The 13,674-nt window shown below is 43.4% G+C and overlaps 1 protein-coding gene across 2 annotated transcripts in view; it reads right to left on the reverse strand.

Annotated features, from left to right (window-relative positions):
• LOC308400751 (ubiquitin-associated and SH3 domain-containing protein B-like) overlaps positions 1 to 13,674 on the reverse strand; it is a 48,017-nt gene that overhangs the window by 12,755 nt on the left and 21,588 nt on the right. For both annotated transcript variants that reach the window (XM_080888679.1, XM_080888678.1), the window contains exons 2-3: positions 4,658 to 4,711; positions 752 to 938 (exon numbers count right to left, since the gene is read on the reverse strand). In XM_080888679.1, the coding sequence (XP_080744805.1) occupies positions 752 to 938; positions 4,658 to 4,711 (241 nt within the window). The remainder of the gene's footprint in view (positions 1 to 751; positions 939 to 4,657; positions 4,712 to 13,674) is intronic.

Genomic DNA, 13,674 nt, shown 5'->3' on the forward strand with positions numbered 1-13,674 from the left:
TCCTTTCAACAGCTGCTGAAAGTTAGGGGACCTAGCTGCTATCGGATATTTATATAGAGATCCTCCAGCTTCAAACTGTATCACCCTTCAAGGACCTGCAGTTCAAAAAAGCGCCCCTCCGACAGCCAAACCCATCTGTTCTCTGATTGGATTGTTACATTGGCCAATCAGATGAAAGGAAGAAAAATAGGGTCAAAATTCGTACTTGTAACTTGCAGGGTTTTTTTTTTGGCTAAGTCCACACACAAATCTTTTTTTACACACAAATTCTGTTTACACATACAAATCTTTTTTACAAGTACAAAATATTTATGACCACATTTTGAGCCCATAGCTACAGAGCTAGTAGGTGTTGTTGCAGCAGTCTATCAATTTCTCCGGTGCGGATGATTGGCGCCTGTCTTGTGTCAGTGACGTAAAAGACTGATTTGTGCCGTTCACACTGTCACAACATGATTGGATACGGGTCGCATAGGGTCAAAAAAGTCGGATTTGATGCGCTTTCGCCTGCACTGTGAACGTAGCCCATGACAGCTGGTCGTTAGCAGACACTACGAGCTCTGATGGCACCATCACATGTATTTTCCTATTAACACTGTTGATGCTGTTTCAGTGATAAGCCAAAGCTTACCTTAAACTATTCAGATAAATAACTTTATGCACAAGGACAAAGAAGAAAATAATCTATCCAGATATCGACGACTACAATTGTTGAATTTCAACCATGAAAGTTAAATCCAGTATAACTCACCATGAAGAACTGGCAGAGAGTAATATGGGGGAAAATGTTGTGGGCTTTGTTCTTGCCACAGGTGATCCGGCTCTGCTGCCAGAAATGGGAAAGCTGGTTCTGAAGGGGCCCGCTGGGTCGCAGGTAGAGGACGTACTCTCTCGGCAGCGGGTCGTCCAAGAACGGGTCGTCCACGTGTGAAAACAGCCTGTGTGTGACATGGAAACATCTCACATCGTGCTGCTGTGACATGTCGTACATTTACTTTCACATGAAACCTTGAAAGAAGAAACGGGTAAGTGCACATATCTGACAGTGGATTATTTCAGCTGTGCAGCGAGATTAGTGCCGGAGCCCTGCAGCTCACTTCGAAGTGGAACATTTCCTGTTTTGAGACTCTGGGACATAAAATGCTCCCCCTCGTCTGCTTATTGGCTCATCACGCTGCTCTCGCCAGGAGCATGGACAGTGGTATTCGACTGAATGTACTCTTTGGCTTTCAAGAAAACTACTTTTCTTCAGATTATTGGAACAGCCAAATACCCTCATATGAACACTATCCTCCACATCTAGAGCTTAAAAGGCCCAGAACAGTGTTTGTTTTTAGGCCCACAAGGATAACACTGACTGTTAGAACGTGAGCACTGACCACCCTGACAATACTCAGTTTCATTTCCATACAGCGCCAAATCACAACAACAGCCCCCTCAAGGTGCTTTATATTGTAAGGAAAAGACCCTCCAGAGAAAACCACAACAATCATATGACCCCCTGTGAGCAAGCACTTTGGCGACAGTGGGAAGGAAAAACTCCCTTTTAACAGGAAGAAACCTCCAGGCTCAGGGAGGGGCGGGGCCATCTGCTGCGATCGGTTGAGGTGAAATGACAATCAAATGAAAATGAGAAAAAGCAGAATCGAGTGAGTCGAGGCCGTCTTTGCACACGAATCATTTAGGTGTTAACGTGCACTGCACAAATACTGATGGTGCTGTGTTCCTGACCCCGCCCCCTCTACCTCTAAAGATAGATTTTTCTCTATCCATCTTTAAATTTGAAAATCAGCCGTGTTTTTCTGACAGTCGGGTAGAAGAGGGTTAGTCGCCACTATTGTGTTTGCTGTTCCTGATTATGCTCATCTGTTTATCGGCTCACACAACAGGGATCTTCGATCCAGCGAACGTGGCTCGTGCATCTCTGGGCTTTGTATTCTACAGTGCGCCGTCCTCGGCTTCTTGTTTCTCAGATTATCTCCTGCCATCAACCAGGATGTCTTTTCTCATATGTCCCACGCAGCGGACGCTCGTCCACTTCAGACACGTTCTCAAGTGGAAATGAAAATGCTTCCTGTGTGTGGCAGGACGCACGATGCCCACTGTGAACAATGGCTGAGTGGGCACGATTCTGGTCATCTGCACTTCTATGCAAACTTTCATGATCTGTAAAGAAAGCGTTGCCGTTTTCTTCAGAGGGATTAAGAGAAGATGAGCTCTGTGCAGCAGTAAATGATAAATGCCTGTGACACATCACATCCTGTCAGAGCTGATTGTGACTTATTAAAATCTTATCAGACCATCAGTTTGACGCACACCCAACTGTTTTAATCATGACTGTTTATTCATTGCTCAACTTTTATCCCACGTGAATCAGTTTCACAATATACGAACAAGCTGAGCACACCGTCCCTCCAAACCTACAAAACACAAAGTCAAACACAATAGAAAGACATACAGGAGCATAGCTTTCACTACAGTACTGTGCATTTTAAACTAGGAAGGCACTATCCTTTAAGTGAGAATTTAAACATGTGCAGACATAAATGCAAATCCAGTATATAAGATAAAAACTGAGTACAGTTTAACAGGCTTGAAGGTCAATAAATGGTAAAAGGACTGATTCTTACATAGTAAATGGTAAATGGTAAATGGCCTGTATTTGTATAGCGCTTTTACTAGTCCCTAAGGACCCCAAAGCGCTTTACACAACCTGTCATCCACCCATTCACACACACATTCACAGTGCGTTATGCAACATGCCACGTCCACACGAACACTTCCTTCTATGCTTTTAGTGCTTTCTAACATGCACACACATTTAAACTCAGAGAGCAGGCTGGTGGGAGCCAGGCGTCGAACCAGCAACCCTGCGATCAGCAGATGACCTGCTCTGTATTTTCTTTAAGTTGTCTTTAGGAATAAGAAGCCCTTTTTCGGATGCTGGCAGCCTTTTTGTTCTGCTCATTGTCAATAATGTTGAAGCACATTTGGACTAATCACTCCATCAGAGCTGTTGCCGCTGGTGATCAGCCCAGTTTAGTCTGTTTGCCTTTAGAAAGACTATGTGGCTGTATCCCAATCCAGGGTCTGCAGCCTTAAAGGCCGCATTTTAAGGCCGATTACATCACAGCAACGCGACGAAGGCTGTCCCGATTCAAAGGCTGCTCGAAATGCGGCCCTCAAATGCGTCCTTCATTTCCCTGAATTTTAAGGACGTGGCGGTGTAGACTTCGTGGCCCAACATATCCCAGAATGCATAGCGCGGCGGTGGGTGTGGATAATTTTGCCGAAAAAAAACGGCGGATGAGGGGCGGCTGAAGAGTAAACTTTAAGTACTGAATATTATGTCACTTATTTATGTGCAAATGTTTAATAACGAAGAACATTAAAACATTACTGTTGGCCACATGTCGGCAAAGTCATGTGACATTAGTGACGTTTGTACTAACTTGGTTTTACAGCCTTTACTTTAAAATATACGCCGTTCAACAGCTGAGCTTAATCAGAGAATGATCAAAGCTCATGTAGGAACAAAGAAATGAACAAAAGATTTTCTCCTTCATTTCTGTCAAACACAGCTGTATGACACGTTTCCAGCTGTTAGTATCATGGTTGCTAGGCAACCTGGGCAGCGCAACGAAGGCTAGACCGTCCCATTTCACAAGCCTCGCACTTCCGGCCTTAGCGGTCTTTGAGTACGCGGCCCTTGTGGACCGTTAAGGCTGCGTACTTTAAGGCTGCAGACCCTGAATTGGGATACAGCCTGTGACAGCCACTTTCCACTGATGAGTCAGCAGGCGATCAGCTGAAGGGCCAGATGCAGCTCTCAGGTTCATGGTTAATGACACGGCTGCCTGATACTCTTCAGATACTGCGAGAAAATCAGAGAATCAAAGGCAAACTTGGAAAGACTGTCAGAAAGCCGGAGACCAAATTTGAAAAATGACAAACGACTCCTTGGAAGCAAAATGTAAAGAAACGAGGACTAGCTTCAGACTGGCAGAACGACGCATTTGTGCCAGTGCTTCAAATCTAAAGAGTAAGAATATTACAGCTCTTGTACTTCACTCATGAGTAGTTCAGTTCAGTTGAGATATATATGCTAGAATACAAAATGCAGTCTGTCATTAATACAACAAACATTTAAAACCAGTCACATGAAATTCAAACCTGACTGAACAAAAATCTATAAAATATTTTTTAATATTGTTGAGCCAACCAGCTACTTGAACAGATGAAGTTACACTCATGTTTGAGGTCAACTTGGACTGAGTTATTTCTGACTGCATACTGTAGTATAGCTGTACGTGTCCCATGTAACAGTGTGAACTGGTTTATTTAAGTACCGAACGCTTTCCAGTTTAAAGTTATTGGTAACAACAAACTGCAGGTAGTGGGTTGTTGTTCAGACACTGATGAAACCAGTGTTGCTGTCAGAGTGAGCTGCTGTGACAAAAACACAGATCTGTGTCTGCATCGTCCTTTTTTCCACAAAGTGTTTGATTTACACTCAGCTGCAGTTGACCTGCAATTATTTAACACAGTTTTAACACACTTGTCCAGCAGAGGGCAGTATACGATACATTTCACTGCCTGGTGATGTGTCCTGTACACATGATGGAAATGTGCTGTATACACGTTTAGTTGAACCTACCAGTCACATGCTGCTTGGACACTCCGACCTCCAGTCGACACCAGAGCTTTGAGTCTGTGAAAGAAGAGAGGAAGAAAAATGAAACGTACGCCTTAAAGAAAGTTCACCACAGCACTCAGAGACTGCCACAAAGGGCTTTTTTTGCTCTTTGTTTATCTTTGAGTTAAGGAACAACAAAACAGAAATCAGCCACACCTATGTGGACGCACACGAGGGCTCGAAAAGAAAAGAGTATGGAAAAGTTGTTGAGCATACCTAACATCGAGGTTTCTACAAACAGTGAAAAAGGAAGTCTTTGGTATTCTTCAGGTTTTACTTGTTACTCAGTATTTTTTTAATCAGTGGTCCAAACAGCAAACTCTATTTTTGTATTTTATAATAATGATGAAGCTTTTTTATGCAAATGGAACAGTAACTGGTTTAAAAATGTTTATTTTCTGCCAGACAAAAATGGTCCCAGTGCTGCACGATCATATTAAACGCTGTTTTCCAGAGACAACCAATAAGAAACAAATCTGGGCTGAGGGGGCGAGGCGGTAGTTACACTCGCAACAGCAGTAGCACACAACAAGAGCAGGAGGGAGAGGGAAAGAAAGAGAGCCGGGTGCAACAAGAGACAACACCGTCACATTGGAAAGGTACAGTAAAGAAAATGAGTGACACCAAGAAAAGAAGCAAAGTCTGGAGCCATTTCAATCTTATGACAAAACAAAGGCAGAGTGTAGAGTCTGCAAAAAAGGATATCATATAGAGCCGGCTCCACAAACAACATGCACAGGCACCTGAGAACTGTCCACCTATCAGTGCAATGGGAAGATAAAACACAGTCAGCTGAGTGTGATATTAATATTTCTAAATGACAACCTTTCCCTTAATTAAAGATCTGGGCGTTCTTTTTTCCCCTTTTTTCCATATTTTAATTTATATTTAATTGTGTTGTAGTTTGTAGTGTTTTGTGTTGTTTCACTTTAAATTTGTTTAAAAGGAAAAAGCTGAAAATTTAAATAGTTAAAAGTTGAAATGTAAATAGTTGTTTTTTTGTATTTTATAATTTATTTATTACATTTTATGTGGAGTGAATAAATAAAAGTATATTTACAGTGGCCCCTAGAGACAAAGCACGTACACACTCCAAAACACAACAGAAGTGCTCCAGGATGCTAGAGGCCGTGTTGAGCTTTTGTTACCTGGTGGCTACACAATATATATATATATATATTAATTAATTATCAACAACAATATAAAATTATGCACAAAAGGAATTAGTAATGTAAAAAAACTTGGTTTTCTTTATGTATGTTTATATATAAATATTTATGGGGACCCCTAGAGATGAAACACGTACAAACTCCAAAACACATTTCTAGCGTTAACTGAACTTCCGAAACAGAGCTATATATATATTTAAAAAAAAAATTTATGGGGACATATATATATATATATATATATATATATATATATATATATATATTTATACACTCAACAAAAATATAAACGCAACACCTTTGTTACTGCTCCCATTCCCCATGGGATGGACGTAGAGACCTAAAATTCATTCCAGATACACAATATAACCATCCCTCCCAAACAGTGGTCACAAATCAGTCCAAATGTGTGGTAGTGGGCACATCTGCTATATTGAGATAATCCATCCCACCTCACAGGTGTGCCACATCAGGATGCTGATCTGACATCATGAGTAGTGCACAGGTGTACCTCAGACTGCCCACAACAAAAGGCCACCCTGGAATGTGCAGTTTTTTGTGCTATCGGGGGTCTGGGGACCCAGAACCGGTCAGTATCTGGTGTGACCACTATTTGCCTCATGCAGTGCAACACATCGTCGCATGGAGTCTATCAGATATATATATATATATATATATATATATATATATATATATATATATATATATATATATATATATATATATCCTGTGGGACTTCCAGATACAGACGGACAAAATGGTGGTGGCTAACCAACCGGACATAGTGGTGGTAGACAAACAGAAGAAGACGGCCGTAGTGATCGATGTAGCGGTTCTGAATGACAGCAATATCAGGAAGAAGGAACACGAGAAGCTGGAGAAATACCAAGGGCTCAGAGAAGAGCTCGAGAGGATGTGGAGGGTGAAGGTAACGGTGGTCCCCGTGGTAATCGGAGCACTAGGTGCGGTGACTCCCAAGCTAGGCGAGTGGCTCCAGCAGATCCCGGGAACAACATCGGAGATCTCTGTCCAGAAGAGCGCAGTCCTGGGAACAGCTAAGATACTGCGCAGGACCCTCAAGCTCCCAGGCCTCTGGTAGAGGACCCGAGCTTGAAGGATAAACCGCCCGCAGGGGCGTGCTGGGTGTTTTTTAAAAAAAATATATATATAGCTCTGTTTCGGAAGTTCAGTTAATGCTAGAAATGTGTTTTGGAGTTTGTACGTGTTTCGTCTCTAGGGGTCCCCATAAATATTTATATATAAACATACATAAAGAAAACCAAGTTTTTTTACATTACTAATTCCTTTTGTGCATAATTTTATATTGTTGTTGATAATTAATTAATTAAAGCAACAAAACAACCTGAAGAGCCGGCTCTCTAAAAAGAGTTGGAAATCCCATCACTACACAGAATCACTTTTGTACTACTTTTGTGAGAATATCACAGAAATGCAGGCCGATGTTTCATCCAAGCATGAAAAAGTGATTTGAAACTTTTGTTTTAAAACATTAAAACAAGGCACGGATGACAGCTATTCAAACAAATACATGTTGGCATAATTGTCTATGTAGTTACACACAGAGCAGACATGGAGAAACACTTTCATCACCTGCTGTTCATGTTGACGGGTGCTGGACAGGTACCAGGGGGCTGACGCCCTGACGACGGGGGAAAGAGACAACGTTGTTCACACCGACTCTGAATCGACACGCAAAGTCAGCCAACACACACAAAATAAAAACTTAGCAAGGCTGAATGTCTTTCTGTAACTGAGACGGGTAACTGTTTATGTCTCTGTCATTATCCTCCCAGCTTTTTCCCACACATATGTGGGCATCACATTCTGGGCTGAACTAAACAAACATGGCTGCAGCTCAGTGGTGACGACCATTTGTTCCTGATGTACTTTTGTATTGGGCACATTTACAAAGAGGGAGCACCTTTTTTCCCTGTCCCATGACCGATAAAATCAGAGTTTATGAACGTTCGAACTGAACATTTTTATAATTCTTTCCGCTCCTGCTGTTGGCTCTAAATGTCAGGGTGTATGCGTGAGTGACTGCATGTTTGTGTCACACCGGGGATGGAGAAAGACCAAATGTGAGTAAAGATGAGACGCCAACACGGATCGCGAGTCAGAGGAAGCGTCAGTTCCTCACCAGCAGCAACATGGAAGATGATACGCAGCGTGTGTAGGATGATATTAGCGTCTTTCACTCAGAGTGTGAACACCACACAGGGCTGACTCCTCTTTACAATAAACTGACACTTAAGAGTTGCTTGTAAAAGTGTTACTCACCGTTGGAGTGATCATCATGGTTGTGTTTCATGTTTTCTGCTTTGTAATTCAGAGAGGGGGAAGGACAGTAGGCTGCAGTAACGGTCTGCATCCTCAGTTTGTGTGCAGGCCACAGTGAGCAGTGAAGATGAAAGAGCCACTTACACAGAGTGAACCGAAATGTGCCCAACCTGGAGCTAAAGCTGCCGAGGAAGCAGAAACGGCAGCGCATCAGATTATTCAAATTACAGTCAGAGAGTGGAATTAGCCACCGCTCGGAGATACGAATCTGAACACGCTAATGTGGTTTTCATCTCCGGGCATTCAGAAGTTTATTCTGTATGCCACGAGCTATTGTTCCTGTGGGACAGGGGTACTGCATACGGCACGGTCCGAAGGTTTGAAAGCACAAAGCTGGTGAGCAAACTAGCCTCCAAATGAATGCTGAGGCTGCTTTTCACCCTCCACAACAAAACTATTCCTGCCAGCTTAATAAAGCAGTAGTTGCATCAGGATCTTTGCGTCGTCTCCTCACCGCAGATATGAAAGATGATGTTTTTCCTGCCCGGTACAAGCAGACCTTACAGTGTCCACTCAGACTTCTGTTCTAAATAACTTCTCACTTGGTTTGCAGACAGACTGCACATGCAGCCTTTACACAAACAACAAAACACGTCATTTGCCATTATTCACCCATTTTATCGGAAAGGACACATAAAGTGTACACCTTACTAAAATAAGTTTGCTCTTTAAATTGCTGCGTTTGATGACTTTGTTGTGGATTGAGAATTTCTTCCAGTCAAAGCGAAGCAGACTGCACTGAGGTTGAGCTGTGAAGAGGAAGAGACAAACAGCTTCACCACAGCGAGCTCAAAAAGCTGCAGCTGAGACCACAGCAGAGACGCTGGGCTGTTTGGGTTTGACGAAGCTGCTCGTGTCCCACAGGTAAGACCTGCGTATCACTGCACACATGTGAGACGAGCAGCGGTGGCTGAAGACGCACACACACAGTAAAGTGAGCCAGGGCTGGAGACATTACAGACGCTTCACCTGGCTGGCATTCAGTCTGAACACAAACTGTGACTACAGCACATCAGGCTTTCACAGCCCTTACAGCGAAAGCAGAAGCGGATTCTGTGAAACACTCGCGGTGCTGACGTGTTCGACTACACCGTCAAGCCGACACTCTGTCATATCTACGACATAATGAACAGATTCAAGCGTACATGCAGTGCACTCATAAATAATGCTCCATGAGGTAAATGCTGCATATCAGCATTAAAGCACTGAAAAATGTGACCTCGGAAACATGGCATCACAACCATCCTATACAGGCTTTATTAGTCAGAACTGGAAACATGAGACAGTTTCCTGCTTCTTTGTTTGTCATGACAAGAAGGCAGCTCAGTAGGAAAAAAGCTTTTGCATCACAACAGCTTTCAAAAAGACACTAAAGCCATAAAACGCAGACGCTGCACTGGACTCAAGGAAACCACAAACAGCCGACGCAGAGCCGGAGCGTAGAAACGTCCAAGAACACAAGAGAAGAGAGCAAATAAGAGCGACACAGAAAAGAAGCAACGTGAAGGTTTAAACACACACAGAAGGCAACCAGGGAGAGTGGAACCGTCACAGTAACAAGACACAGCTGAACTCAATCTAAGCAATGACACACAGGGAAGTTCAACTAACAGACAACAGGAAACACCGGCAAACTTCCCTGAGCTCTGAGGAACACACTCTACAACTCACTGGATGACAGCACAGATCGATGTGTCCTCAGATCACACGGACGTATTCACCACTGCGAGCTTTTAAACGCGATACTGGTACAACAGCTCGCACAGGTGGCCTTTGACCTCGATACAATTCAGCTTTGTTTTTCTACATCTCCCAGTACTGTAATGGTCCTAAGAAGCTCCACGCCGTGACAGCATGGTTCCTTCTTTGTTTCCACCTTTTAAAATGATGCTGCTGACTGGTGAATGCTAAAGTTTGCAGCTGAGACCAAAGTACCAAAAACATGCATCAGATGAAACTGCTGCAACTGTTTTCAACACATTTAGTAAAAGTAAAAAGCCAGAAATGAACGATTATAATAACATCAGTGACATCAGTCGCTTCTGAGAAAAAGCCTCTTTGTTTATTCTAGTTCGAACGAACGAGCCTCAAAAGAATCAGGAAGGAGAGAACGACAACACCAGCTAAATAAATATATAATAAACTATCTAATCTATGGTCACATCATATATAATACGTAATCTCAGATTGGTGCCGGTCGCACTCTTGAGTTTGGATGACGATCAGAGGAAGTTCTCAGATAAAAAAGGCTCCACGGCTTCTTCTTCACATTAAAAAGTGTAAAACATTCATGTGGGCTGCAAGCACAGCTTGTTTCCATGAATGTACAAACATCCAGGAAGTTAGAAGAAGGGCTCAAATAAGACTTCCTCGGTGTGACTCGAGCTACAGTTGAAAGCATTTCTTTGTAAGTAAAACACGAGTTTATTTAGTCAGATGTGTGAAGAAAATGTGAGTGACAGTGACGGCGTCTGCTCTAAGAGCAGGTGAGTAACGGCTGCGTGTTTGTGGCGAGGACGGCCCCTGGTACGTGTGGGGAAAAGCAAACATGGCGTTCCAACATGGAGACCCGTCTCGATCTGCATCAAACCGCTGTGACGTTTAGAAATCACACGAGCAACATAACTACAGTGCTGTGAAGAAGGGTTTGCCCCATTCTTGTTTATTTTTGCATAACTGTCACACGTTTAGATTTCAGGTGATCAAACACATGTTCATGTGTTGATAATGATAATGTGAGTAAATGCAAAATGCAGCTTTTTAAAAAATCCAGTTAATCACAGTTGATTTAGGACTTAACAAAACGCAGGAGAACTCGGTTTGGATACTTCGAACAAATCACACTTCTTCAAGGAGTGCACATCAGACTGGCCAAAGACAGAAACGTAGCTTCAGAAGATGACTTTGTGAATCTGTTGCTGTGACAATCATTTCAACAATTATTTCAAAGAACCAAAACATTTGCAATAACATGAAGCGGCACCTTAAACTCGCCCCCTCATGATCGCGTCACAGAGCTTAGAGCTTCAGAGTCTGGGTGCACATTTAAAGCAGTGAGGTCAGTTTATAAAGTCAGCAGCCACTCGTTACGGAAACTTATGCGGAGAATTCAAACGAAAAGCTGAGGTAAAAATAGTAAATGGCCTGTATTTGTATAGCGCTTTACACATCCAGTCATCCACCCAGTCATCCACCCATTCACACACTGGTGATGGCAGCTACAATGTAGCCACAGCCACCCTGGGGCGCACTGACAGAGGCGAGGCTGCCGGACACTGGCGCCACCGGGCCCTCTGACCACCACCAGTAGGCAACGGGTGAAGTGTCTTGCCCAAGGACACAACGACCGAGACTGTCCGAGCCGGGGCTCGAACCGGCAAAAAAAGTGACACAGTTTTATATTTAAAGCCATTCAAAGCTGCAGTATTGATTTCTACATGTGAAAGCTCTCTGAGTTTGAACTAGATCAAAGAAACGTTTTCAAATTTGTTTCATAACTAAAAGAAAATAAAAGTGAAACTGTGTCTGGGTTCCCCTCGACAGCCTCCACTTCCTGTTCCTCGTGCTGCCTCTCAGGGTTTCCAGAGCCGTGGGCTGCCGAGTCACACGCGTCCATTAGAGGCGAGCGAGGATTGGAGGAGAAGCCTGGGTAAACACAGTGTGGAGCCTTTTCTGGGAACGAGCTAATGTCAGATTGCATCATGAAAGAAATCAGAGGCAGTGTGTTCAGAGCAGCGATGCTAGCGCAGCCTGGCGTGAGGTTTGCTGATCAAAGGGGGTGAGATCACTTGGGTCTGCCTCGCTAAAGCCTCAAAGGCCAGCTACTCACCACGCCCGCAGACTTCATGATGATGGCGCAAATCTGCTCACACGCTCTCAGCCCCTCTACGCTCATCATTTTAATGCTGAGCAGCACAAAGGCACAGCCGTCAGCTCCATGTCTGACTGACCCATAAACAGCTCGGCTGCTCGCTTTCATTGCAGTTTTACTTTATTACTGGACTCCAAGTGAGGTCCTGCCAAATAACTGCACTTTAAAGCTATGAACCAGAAATGATAATAGTGGTGAATATCAAATCAAATTTATTCATATCATTCTCATGTTCCAGAGTTTGGGTGCAGCGATCGATAAAGCTCGCCTCCGTTTTTACGTCTCGTTCTGGGAAAGTCAGAAGCAACTTATCGGCAGACCTGAGGGCTCGACTTGGGTTATTCTTTGGGTTGGGTTAAACGTGCCAGGATTGGGGAGATATGATCAAATTTGCGAGTGCCTGTCAGGAGTCGGGCCGCCGCATTCTGCAGACACGAGAGTACGGCCTGGTTAATACCAAAACAAAGACTATTGCAGCAGTCCAGCCTAGAAGAGATAAATGCATGCATCACTCTCTCAAAGTCGGCAAATGCCAACATGGTCTTGGTTTTTGCAACGACCCTCAGCTGGAAAAAGCTGGTTTTAATTACAGAATGTATTTGTTTGTCAAATGAGAAGGAGCTGTCGAGAAACACTCGATGTTTGAGTCAACATTAAGCGACGAACAGGGGTCAGAGGGGGCGATTAGTATGGTCTCTGTTTTCTGATCATTTATATGCAGAAAATTTAATGCGAACCAAGATTATTGTCATCAAGACAGTCAAGTAAAACTTTAGAGGAGTCTGCAGAATTGTTTCTAAGGGGAAAATAGATTTGAGAATAATCAACGTAACAGTGGAACGGGAGCATATACAGGGAGAAAAGTATTGGGCCAAGGACTGACCCTTGTGGGACCCCACAGGTGAGGGGGTGGATGTGGAAGAAGAGCCTGACAGAAAAACTCCTATCAGTTAGGTCGGATCTGAACCATTTAAGTGCAGTATCCTTAATGTCCACACAGTTTTCCAATCCTGATAGCAGAATTCCCTGATCCACTGTATCAAATGCTGCACTTACATCTAAAAGCACTAAAATGACGGGATTACCAGAATCGGTAATCAGTAAAAGATCATTAAGAACTTTTATGAGCACAGTTTCAGTGCTGTGTAGCGCTTTAGACCCAGACTGAAAGGATTCCAACATGGCATTAGTCTCCAGAAAGGCAACTTTGAGACATGCACGATGCATCAAACGTATATGAAACAGACAATATGGCAATAAGAAAATAGTTGGAGGGGAGCGAGCGCTGCACTGCAAAGTCAACATCAATCGGTAGATAACGAAATGTTTTCCGCTGTTTTTTAGGAATTACAGCAACTTTAATACAAAATGCCTCAAAACTGCACAGACTCTGTTTTTAATGACTGTCTGCAGTCTGAAACCAGTGAAATCACCATGCTGAGCTTCCTCTGTTGCTCTGCTATGTCTTTATCACACACGCCCATAGTTGCTGCTTGATTGCGTGGTTGGGTTGAAATCAGGTGACTGCCTTGGAGTATCCCATTTCTTTGCTGTCCAGTTCATTTTGCAGCGCTTGGCTG

The sequence above is a fragment of the Rhamphochromis sp. 'chilingali' genome (genome assembly GCF_963969265.1).
Source record: "Rhamphochromis sp. 'chilingali' genome assembly, chromosome: 8".
In the NCBI taxonomy this organism is placed as follows: domain Eukaryota; kingdom Metazoa; phylum Chordata; class Actinopteri; order Cichliformes; family Cichlidae; genus Rhamphochromis; species Rhamphochromis sp. 'chilingali'.